Below are 11866 nucleotides of genomic sequence, written 5' to 3'. Positions count from 1 at the left end.
TCTTACCACCATGCCTCGGACCTTCAGGGCCTGAGAAGGATTCATTTTACATAAGAACCGTAAGGCATCTGTTCTGCGCCTTCCTCCAAGACTTTCTTCATCTTGTCGTTCTCCATTTTTGATGAGGCCTCTACAAACTAAATACGTAAGAGCCTCTATTATTTTAAGATGTTTCTCACCTCAGTCCTTTTAATGTTTTATTTTAAAACAGGGTCTCACTAAATTGCTGAGGGCCTTGCTAACTTGCTGAGGCTGGCCTTGATCTTGCAATCCTCCTGCCTCAGCTTCCTAAATCTGGGATCACAGGTATGTACCATCATCATGGCAGGCAAAAAGAAGAATCTTTTTTCTTAATGTTTTCTTAAAATTTTTTATTTATAAAATTTTTTTTGGTACCGGGGATTAAACCCAGGAGCAATTAACTACCGAGCTATAACATTCCCAATCTACTCACTTTTTTTTTTTTTTTTTTTTTGAGACAGAGTCTCTCTAAGTTGATTAGGGCCTCACTAAATTGCTGAGGCTGGCCTTGAACTTGCAATCCTCCTGCCTCTGCCTCCCAAGTCACTGAGATTACAGTGCCCAGCTGAAGAGAAGTATCTTAATGGATAGCACACAAGGAGCAAATAGACAAAGTCAGGAATTATAACCTTAGATCCAGTGCCTTTTCCTCCCTGGAAAAACTACAATTCACATATCACCTTGCTTAACAAAAGTTGTTTTTATTTTTACATCACTCAGACCCAAATAACAATCTTCAGTTACAAGTAGTTTAAAAGAGGTGAAATTTTTTCACTGGTTTTTCTAAATTTCTACCCTGTACTTATGGCAAACTAACAGTAATAAAGCTAAAAACAACAACAGCCTGAGTGTTGATATTTCTGATGATACATATCTTATATTGCTCCTTGTCTTACGGATGTCTCCTCTTTGCTCCCTTAACATAGAGATTTATATCTTCTAGTTCCCTGGCATATTTTACTGGTGTATTATAACACTGGGGAGTAATGGCAAATAGAAAAAAAAAAAAAATTAAGGATACATACTCACTATACTTAAATTTGCAATGTCAATACAATTTTGAAATCCCTAAGCTTGACATATTTACAATGAATACTCACTAATAAACTTGAAAAGATAAAATCTGAAATAGAATTCCATAAAATGTTTCTTTCTAGAACTAAAAAAAGAAGAAAAGAAAAATTAGAACCTAGCACCATACAGTGGTGTATGACTATAGTTCCAGCTACTAGAGCCACTAAGGAGATTGAAGCAAGAGGATCAGCTGAGCCTAGCAATTTGAGGTCGCACTATGGTAACAAAGAGAGACCCCACCATCTCAAAAAAAAAAAAAAAAACTAAAAAAAAAAACAAAAAAAAAAAACCAAAGGTCCTATACGTGTCCTACCAATTTTCCTCAATATTCCATTTTTTAATTATATTTACCTTCATTAAAACTATCAGGAACATTGGCCACCAAGAGACACAAGAACCAGGCACCATTTCTAACATGTAGCAAGGCTTCAGCTACATCAACTATAGGAAGCAAGGAAGGGAGCTCTATAAGAAAACAAAATCAATAGCACTATTACAGAATGAAATTTCATTATGTTAAATATTAAATGTCTTGATATTTTAAAGAGGTCACCAAAATGCAACTAAAATACTTTTTTTCATAGTCTACAGCTGAGCTGTTCAGCAGGATAGCCACTAGTCACATGTGGATATTTGTTAAATGAAACTTAAAAATAGTTCATTTCCTCAGTCACACTGGTACATTTCAAATAATCCATATGTGGCTAGTGGCTACTAATTGAACAGCACAACACAGACTACTGCAGAAAGTTTCACTGAATAATGTTGGTTTAAAAAGAAATTTTCACACAATTCTTTGCATTTTTGTCTTTACTTTTATTTCTATCACACATACATACTATTAAAAAATCTGGAAAATACAAAAAAGTACAAAAAGAAAATTAAAATTAGCTCTAATCCATTACTCAAAGTTAATACAAAATATTTTAATTCCTTTCATGGGTACTGTTTTGTTTTAAATTTTAACAAAACTGGGATTATATTTTATTTACCATTCTGCCCTTTGCTATTTCCATTTATTATAAACATTTTCCAAAATCATTAACGTACTATAAACATAAACATTTTCCAAAATCATTAACAAGCAGTAAAATCATTAAATCAAATAAACCATAATATATTGTACCTAATGTACATAATATGCCATACTGTAAAAATAAAATAATTCTCTTAATGATTGTTCTATTAGTCTTTTTTTTTCAAACATTTTTATTTTATTTTTATGTAGTGCTGAGGATCGAACCCAGCGACTCACACATGCAAGGCAAGTGCTCTGCCACTGAGCTACAGCCCCAGCCCCTACTATAAGTCTTATTTATTTATTTATTTTGATATGGGGAATGAACCCAGAGGTGCTTTACCAGTGAGCTATAGCCTCTTCCCTTTTTAATTCTGACTGAGGGTTTCACTAAGTTTTTTGGCCCTAAGTTGCTGAGGCTGGTCTCAAACTTATCATCCTCATTCCTAAGCCTCCTGAGTCACTGATATTACATGTGTACACCACTGCACCTAGACTACTAGTCATTTTTTTGGACCTTTATTTTATTTATTTATTTATACGTGGTGCTGAGAATCAAACCCAGTGCCTCACACATGCTAGGCAAAAACTCTACCACTGAGCCACAACCCCAACTCATAGCCTACTAGTATTTTTAACTTAAACTTTTCAGGCATATTTTTAATAGATGATCCCTAAAAAAACATTCCAGTCCAAGAAGTTATACAGTAGCATTCTACAAGAAACTATATCTGAAATGTATCTTAGTACTCAATACAATACCTGCTTGTAAAATACAAAGTACATCTGCAGCTTCCTCCAAATAGACTGGACTCTCAAAAAGCTCAGAAGACTTGAAAAAAAATTCTCCATTGGATTCAGATACCTTTAAAAAAAGAAAAAATAATTCTGTTAATTTCACACAATAAATTAAATCCCTTACTATTTTTATTATTTATTGAACTTACAAAATAGGTCTCTTAATATGTCACTAATATACTGTAAGAGGATATGCAGTAATGATTGATTTCAACCATTTTTAGCCACAATTACTATTCAGATATGGTAACATTAATCTTAAGCACTGATTTCTATGTACATATTTGGAAATATCTGGAATTAAAGAATAAGGTAAAGGGATGATCTAGGCATGCTAGTCAAATAAGTGGAAGCCTGAAAAAGTCAAAAACTGAGCCACGCCTAGTAGTAGTGATCCCAGCAACTCGGGTGGCTGAAGCAGGAAGAGGTCAGCCTGTGCAATTTAATAAAATCCTGTCTCAAAATTTTTTTAAAAAAAGTTTTAGGGCTGGGGATATAGTTCAGTTGGTAAAATGCTTGCCTCACAAGCACAAGGCCCTGGGTTCAAATCCCCAGCACCGCAAAAAAAAAATGTTTTAAAGGAGTTTGCAGTGTAGTTAAGTTGAAAAGCACGCCCCGATTTAATCCCCAGTACAATAACAACAAAGTCTGTAAACTTAAAACAGCATTTTAACAATGTAAATTCGTGTTCAATTTTAAAACATAAAACAAACAAATAAAAAGACTGGGGATGTACAGTCACTGGGTTCAATCTCCAGTACCACCAAAAGAAAAAAAAGATGCAGAAAAGTTTTGGTTGAAATTAAAGAGGATCAGTACAGTGGAAAAAGAATAAAAGAATTATTTGTGATAGTAAAAAAGTTTGAATGATTTGTAACATAACCTTAAAAACTTTAACTAAAACTAGCTAAAGAGCTAGACATGGTGGCACACCCTGTAATCCCAGTGACTCGGAAGGCTGAGGCAGGAGGATCACAAGTTCTAGGCCAGCCTCAGAAACTTAGCAAGACCCTGTCTCAAAATAAAAATTTTAAAAAGACTGGGGATGTAGATCAACACCCTTGGGTTCAATCCCAACTACCAAAAATAAAACATAAAACTAGCTAATCCTCCCCCTCCACACACACCAGTATCCTCTTTAGAAATAGAATTGAGTTTCTTTATCCATAATTTTTAAAATTATACTGTATTTACTAAAAATTAACTGACCCTGAAATTCTGATAGTAAATAACCTTGCCTCTGAAACCTTGGGCCTAATCTAAGTCATTTTAATATGAAAATCAAATTTAGTTCTTCATATGATAGATTCCAGACATTTAAAAAATTTAAATTCAGAGTTTTAATTAACCATAATTACCCAGAAGTGCATGACAAAGTAATCTATAATTTTTCTAAGAAAAGAACTTGAATAGTCTTCATTATGGGCAATTAAGTCACCCAGTGAGTGAGGCTAGCCAATCAATCATCCTACATCCAACTTAGTTTTATACTCCTTAGTATCATATGACAAATTTGATGTTCATCTAGTGCCTAAATGAGTCACACAAATTTTTCAGTTATATTTCACTATATTTTTAAAAAACTTTTTTAACTGTAGTTGTTGATGAACCTTTATTTTATTTATTTATTTTTATATGGTACTGAGGATTGAACCCAGTGCCTCACACATGCTAGGCAAATGCTCTACCACTGAGCTACATTCCCAGTCCTATTTCACTACATTTTATGAGGCAAATTACATCCTCTAAAGGTAATACCAAACTTGATATTTTATACAAATTTTGAGGTCAGTTCTTTTCTAAATGTCAATAAGTCACTGTATGAATTCCATACAGGGGGGAAAAAAAAAAACTCTGATAGAAGATGCAGAATAGGCAAAAATAAGAAAACATAAAAACTACAGAAAGTCTTTAAGGCATGCTTTTAATATCCTTTCAGATTTTCAACAGAAGTACCACACTGCCTGCCTTCTTGCCTCCATTTTTTGTCTACCTTTCTGTATGTACATGTCAAATCATGAATACTTTGAGCTGTGGTTAAAAAGAAAGTACCTTGTTCATAATGGCCAACAGTTCACTAAGCACAAGACGCAATCGACGAGGTGAATCACTGTGTTCAAATTCTAATGTTAATCCATGTTGAAGTTGTGATACCAGGATACTCTCTCCACTGCCTCCTCCAAGTTTATGCCTAATGAAGTTATAAACATGTAAAACAACTATTGGAACAATGACATGGAAATAGTTGCATAAAAATTATTGCTGACATACTCTGAATGAATTATACACTTTAAATATTCTCTGTTACTTCTGAAATACTAGTTTCCCCATATATTTCAGGAATTCACAAGTTATGTAGACTCCATCACAACTAATAGTTAACACCCACTTCCCTTAATAACAGTAGCTTATTTCCAGATTCACAATGGGTAGGGAAGGTATCTTTAGGTATCAATGTAATCTTAAACACCTCCCAAGTGATTTCAATAAATCCTTCTAATCTACTGGAAGCTATCCTACCCATTTCCCACCCATAAATGACCTAATCAGCTTACCTGAAACACAACAGTATATGGCCAAATTTTCCTATGCAAGATTTTATAATACAGAACTTACAAGATACTAAAATTTTAACTATAAATAGAAAAGACCTAAATAAAATACTCTCCAAAGTTTACATTCTCATTCTTCTCTCTGCTCTGAAAAATTATGATTTTCTACTCTTCAGAAAATTCAAGTAAATCCCAATCCATATCATATACAACATAACTTTACCTAAGCTGCTGTTCTTTGCTGGCATCTTGTTCTAAAGCATGAAAGTCCACAGACAACAATGCAACAATGGAGTTGACAGCTTCCACTCCAGAGAGAAGGCGAAGGATAAGTTTCTTATCCTGAGCCCAGCTTTGGCTCTGGTCAGCAGGAGCACAAAGTGCCATCCGAACCAAGCAGGGCAGGAGAAGTCTTAATTCTGTATCACTCAGAGATGCCAGGCGAACGACATCCACTTTCTGCATTGCCTCAAAAGCAAAAGGGCTGACAAACTGAAGGCTTGTGCACTCAGTCATTATCACTGTTGATCCTAATGATTAAAAAAATAAATAAAAGGTAGTGCTATAACTTCCACATGTATGTACACTCCTCTTTTTATAAACCTGAAAAATGTGATAGATCATTAATAGGTTCCTATGTTGGCAATGTTCCTGACATAATTAAAGACCAGCTCTCCCTGTCTCCCTACTTCTACTGTCATCTGGAAAATGAAAAAGAAAACAAAAGTATATTAAAGTCTCTTCCAGACTTAGGAATCTTCTGCTCTAATACTTTTATTTTACAAAGTATATAAAGTACAGAAAATTAAGTTACAGGCCCAAAAGTAATATTACTAGTTAGTGGCAAAATCCCAAATTTGAACCCTCACATACTATATCCCGGTTCACGGCTTTCAACAGACCAGTTACATTAGATCCACAAAACGTAAATTAAAGTAAATGAATGGCCATAGCCATACCTTTTCAGCATCGCATGCCTAACCAGTATGTGTAAGCGATTGTTGGGCTTCTACCTCCCACACCACAGAAGACAGAAACACTAGCCAATCATCTCATTGGTCAAAAATAAAAGGCTCTGAAGGCCACAACCCTATCCTATGTCTCCTGCGTTACTGGGTAAAAAGCAGATGTCTGTGGGTGCAATAAGCTATGAGAGAAAGACGAGTGCCACTTCGGCTGTTGTGTATCTTCAGAAGTAATCAAAGACACCAAAAAAGGGAAAGGGGTTCAGCAAGCAGGTAGCCAAAAACATCTCCTCTTAAGACCGACCAACTAGCAGAACCGTGGACAGAAACGTTGCTTTGCTTTCAAGCAGAAGCAGCTGGTCTTAGAGGGGAGGGCTGATGGAGCAGAGGCGCCAAGATCCAGCGTTCACAGGTCTTGCCCCGGAGACAACGAGAACCAACAAGTCCCTCAAGCTGTGAAAAGTCTGGCCGGTTGCCGACAAAGACCCGGGAACGCTCTGAGGCCTGAGAAGCCGACGCTTCATACCTTAAGATCTACCCTCCAGTCTCAGGGGACCCCACACGAATTCCGCGTCCTAGCGGCGGGACGCGGCAGAAATCTAGAGCGCCGTCCGAAGTTGGGCCTAGCGATAATCCGGATCCCCAAAACCCTAGCTGTGCCCGAGTCGATTCGGGCACCAAGAACTTAGACGCTGGGACCAACCGGGTCGTCGACAAGATGGGGACAGGATGGGGACACCGCACAAAGGCAGAACCGAGCTTGGAGAGAGGGAAAAGCAGAGGAGCCTTTTTCAACCTGCACCCAGCACCTTCATTCATCCCCAGCGCCTGGCTCCCGCCGGCCACCGTACTGAACTGGAGGAAGGGTGGCTGCAACTCGAAACCCAGAGACGTCGGCGTCGACGCAGCGGTGCGCGTGCGCGTGCGCGTGCCCGCCCCTTCCTCCACCCAACTTGCCAAGCCCAGGTTCACTTGCGAAGATTTCTAATGTTGATGTTTCTAGAACATACCCTGTGGGCCCTTTCAGATAAGTCTCCAAGCCACTCGGAACTGCAGTTTCGTTGTCGCAGGATTATCCTGGCATTCATGGCATACCATGTGTAAAAGAAATGTTAAAGTTATCCCTACTCTTCTTGGACCGCAACCGGACTGTACCTGTATTTGGGTCTTTGCCTGTGCCTACCCAGCATCAAAATTATAGAATCCAGGATTTGTAGAATTTTTAAAAGTTGTCTGACCCTAACCTTACACCCTTCGACCTCACACACCCAGGAGTCAAAGGAAAATACCTTGCCTTTGGGATTAATTTAGGTTCCTTAGATCTTCACAGGAAGGTGGGTAAAATTTCAAGAATTCTCTGGATAGAATCTGTTGAAAATTGTGAATGCCTGCAAAGAAGATCCAGATCTTTGAACAACTTTTCAAAAGATGTCTGGTCACCTGGAAAGTCTCCACTAATCTATGTGTCTTCTTGATTTTTTTTTTTTTTTTTTTCATTTTATTTGTTCTTGGTTCAGTCAGCATGTATTTGGCACCTTCTATTTACCAGGTATTGTGTACTAGGAGATAGAAACAAAAGTTTGGTTTGGTACCAGGGATTGAAGCCAGGGGTACCTAACAACTGAACCATATCCCCAATCCCTTTATTTTCTTATTTTCTATTTTGAGACAGGGTCTCACTAAATTGCTTAGGGCCTCACTAAGTAGCTGAGCCTGACCTCAAACCTGGGATCCTCCTGCCTCGGCCTCATGAGACGCTGGCGTTACAGGCGTGCACCACCACACCTGGCCCAAACGAAAGTATTTAAAAATAAAGTACAGTGTACTTTCTGATGACTCAATAATCATCAGAATAGGGATAATCTCTAAACGTTTTACTTTCAGTTTACAAGATCAGTAAAGCAAGAAAAGAACTAATGGCAGAGCAGTGGTACGTGTTATAATCCCGTGGACTCTGGAGGCTGAGACCGGAAGATGGCAAAATCAAGGCCAGCCTCAGCAATTTAGCCAGGCCCCTCGACAATCTTGAGAGATCCTATCTCAAAATTATAAAAGAAAAAAGGCTGGGAGAAACCCAGGCTTGTCCTCAGGGTTGAGGCAGGTGAAACAAGGGACTCCCATCTGGAGCCAGGCACAGAAGGTCCTGACCTAGAGACATCTGACTCCCACTGGTGTTGAGGAATGGTGTGACTCTTGTGAAGTGTCATCAAAATATTCACAACTGTGAAATGAAACTTTACTGACAATGAGAATATTTGCAATGACTACTAAAATTTTAAGGCAACTGATGTGCAATTATGTTGTAATTGTCTGTTTACTTGTCCACTGCTCTACCTAGACTGGAAGATACTTTCTGGTGGGGCCTTTCTCTTTTTTCACCAATGTTGTCTCTGAAATTATTCTGTGAATTAAATTATTGAATGCAATTGATGATAGAAATGAGTCATCTGGATAAATTAAGGTTTCACCTTAAATTCATTTTGTAACACAACAGAAAAGTATGTGAATGAATGAGTGAATAAATCAATGATCAAAATAGTAAGACAAATAAGAAGCTAAAAAAAAAAAAAAAAGGACTGGGGATGAGGCTCAGTGGTTAAGGACCTGGCACCTAGGTTTCAGGGGGTACCAAAAAAAAAAAAAAGAAAAGAAAAAAATTATGTGTGTTGGAGTGTTTCTCAATGTTTCTCAGTTTTTTCCACCTAACCCAGAGTAATACATTTCACATTGTGACCCAGAACACACATACGCATATAACCACGTTATATAAACTTATGTACCATCTAAAACAGAACACATACCCACGTCTACATGGAAATAAACATTTAATGAAATAATACCCTCCTACATATTACATACTCTATTTCCTTTTTTAAAATTAGTGGTCACTATATATTTAAAATTGGTTTCACAGTCTATTAGTGGATTACAAACTATAGCAAAACAACAACTTTTTTTTTTTTTTTTTGCGGTGCTGGGGATCGAACTCAGGGCCTTGTGCTTGAGAGGCAAGCACTCTACCAACTGAGCTATCTCCCCAGCCCAACAACTCTTTTTTTAATTCAGTTTTTTAAATCCAGGGCCTCTTATATACTAAACACATCAATGTCTTTTTTTTTTTTTTTTTTTTTTTTTTTGGTAATAAACCAATGAACCACATCCCCAGCATTTTTATATTTTATTTTGAAACAAGGTCTCACTGAGTTGCTTAGGGCCTCAATAAATTGCTGAGACTGGCTTTGAATTTGGGATCTTCCTGCCTCAGCCTCCCTAGTTGCTGGGATTAAAGGCATGTGCCACCACAATCAGCTGAATGTCCTTTTATAAGCTAATATTTATTAAAGACTTATTTGTTGAAGAATTGCCAGGCACTGTGATAAGTGCTTTATATCTACTATATCATTTCTTCCTTTGAAGTAGGTAATATTATATTCTCCATTTTAGAATTGTGGAAATTAATCTCAAATACTCATTTCACAGGAATAAGGAGGATAAAAGAGTGGAAGAGATGGGTATGAATTCAGTGATTTTTCAGATCTTTTCTAACACTGTTTATAATCCTGTGATCACTAAGATCACTAATGGACAAACATGCAGATCCAGTATCTCCATCTAGCAAGTTACATTCAGTTTGAATAAGATAGTGTCACAGAGATGAGGGCTGATACTTAACTTTCTCAAAAAGTCTCCCTCTCTCCCTTTCCATTCTTACCTCAGTGAATCATCACGACCAGCTTGAGTTGCTTAAATCAGAAAGCTGCAAGTCATGACTCTATTCTTAACAACTTGTTGAAGTCTTTCTTTTTTTTCCTTTGGGAGGGAGCTGGTTATAGGGATCAAACCCAGGGACACTTGACCACTAAGCTACATCTCCAGCCTGATTTATTTATTTAGAGACAAGTTCTTGCTAAATTGCCCAGGCTAGCCTCAAATTTGCAATCCTGCTCACTCTCCCAAGTCATTGGGATTACAGGCATGCACCACCTCCCTGCTGTTAAAATCTTTTCAGGTCCTTGAAACACCATGTTTGCCTGTGAAATCATTTTGATAATCATTATATAGAATTTGGATACCTTCATAAGAAAAGATTTAGTCATGAATCTTTTTTTTTTCTTTGTGGTACTGAGGTTGAACCCTCAGGCGTTCTACCACTAATCTACAAATCTAGCCCTTTTTATTTGTTGAGACAGGGTCTAGCTAAATTGCCCAAACTGGTCTCAGCCTTACAAATCACTGGGATTACAGGAGTGTGCCACCATTTCCAGCTATCCATGAACTTTTAAGTTTTAGTTGTTTTCTCTCAGGCCAATTCCCTAACTATACTAAAATCAATTTTTAAATTACCTTGCAGTTTATATGTTTAATTAGACAGATTCTCTTTGTAAATAGTAAACCTACAGATTAGCCCTAAATCTAGTTGCCTATAAATCACATAATCATTGATTTTCATAGGACTATCTCATAAAATTATGGTGTACCTTTTTGTGATTAAAAAGTTTTGGAGGAAATCATCCCATTTTAAGACCAATGTGATATTGAGGTCCATTATGATTTCTACCCAAGAAGGAATATTTTTAACATCTGATTTTTTTCACATTTTAATATCTCTGAAATTCAAACATCTTACAATGGCAGCGTTTTTTAGTGATTTATACAATTATTGGTGTTAAATTTGATGAAACACATTATATATTTCCTATATTTTGTTTAAGTCAAAAAGAAGACTTTCCTGGATAAACATTTTTCTTTTTACTGGCTTTCTTGGATTTACTCTCTTTTCTACTTTATTTCTTAAACTAGAAGAATGAGGAAACAGGAAAAAAGAAAAAGAAAAAAGAAAAGTACATTAAACTATCTACTGTTTCAGGTATGCTATATTTTTTTTTCTTAAATAAATTTCAAGAAAGTGATAGCCTATTTAAAGAAGGATCAATGTTCTTTGGAAAGAAAATGTAGAAGTACAAAAATGTACCTTAAAAGACATGTTTCTCAGCATAGAACTCTTTATAATTATCCTCAAATAGTGTGCCTATTTGATCTTGTCTCCCATGTTTTAGCCTGTCAAGATCTTTTTTGACTTCTACAAGGCTTTTTGCTTTAGCTTTGGCTAAGCAGATCATATCTTTGCTGATGTTATGCATAAAATGTTGACTAGACTCAGGTCCAGTTCAGGTTCTGAAGTTCTGCATGAGACATCCCTGTGGGTTGACATAGTTCCACTAACCCAGCCTCCTTGGTCCAATTGTTTAACCAGTTATGAATCAACCCAGCTACTAAAATACTTGCCTTGGGATAAAATCCAATATACTTATTGATGAGCTCAGAAGACAGAGACTTTTATGGTCTGACTTCTCTCCAGCTTGGACTCCTTGTGTCTCCAACTTGGGCTCCTGCGTGGTGTCATGGTGTCTTTCATCAGTTTGAACTGTTCCTTTATC

General features: G+C 36.9%; 1 protein-coding gene across 5 annotated transcripts in view; it reads right to left on the bottom strand.

Annotated features, from left to right (window-relative positions):
• Positions 1 to 7266, bottom strand: part of Ints2 (integrator complex subunit 2) — a 45474-nt gene extending 38208 nt beyond the window's left edge. Inside the window, exons 1-6 of one of the 5 annotated variants that reach the window (XM_047546965.1) lie at positions 7225 to 7266; positions 5687 to 5993; positions 4964 to 5102; positions 2876 to 2978; positions 1447 to 1560; positions 7 to 137 (exon numbers count right to left, since the gene is read on the bottom strand). In XM_047546965.1, the coding sequence (XP_047402921.1) occupies positions 7 to 137; positions 1447 to 1560; positions 2876 to 2978; positions 4964 to 5102; positions 5687 to 5993; positions 7225 to 7243 (813 nt within the window). In that variant the 5' untranslated portion in view covers positions 7244 to 7266. Of the gene's footprint in view, positions 1 to 6; positions 138 to 1446; positions 1561 to 2875; positions 2979 to 4963; positions 5103 to 5686; positions 5994 to 6422; positions 6443 to 6954 lie in introns of those variants that run through there. The other 4 variants (XM_047546967.1, XM_047546966.1, XM_047546968.1 and 1 more) reach the window with 4 other exon arrangements.
• Between the last annotated feature and the right edge of the window lie 4600 nt (positions 7267 to 11866).

This window comes from Sciurus carolinensis, chromosome 3 (genome assembly GCF_902686445.1).
Source record: "Sciurus carolinensis chromosome 3, mSciCar1.2, whole genome shotgun sequence".
Lineage (NCBI taxonomy): Eukaryota > Metazoa > Chordata > Mammalia > Rodentia > Sciuridae > Sciurus > Sciurus carolinensis.
Note: the sequence above shows the minus strand (reverse complement) of the source record. Positions and strands in the feature narration are given on the sequence as shown.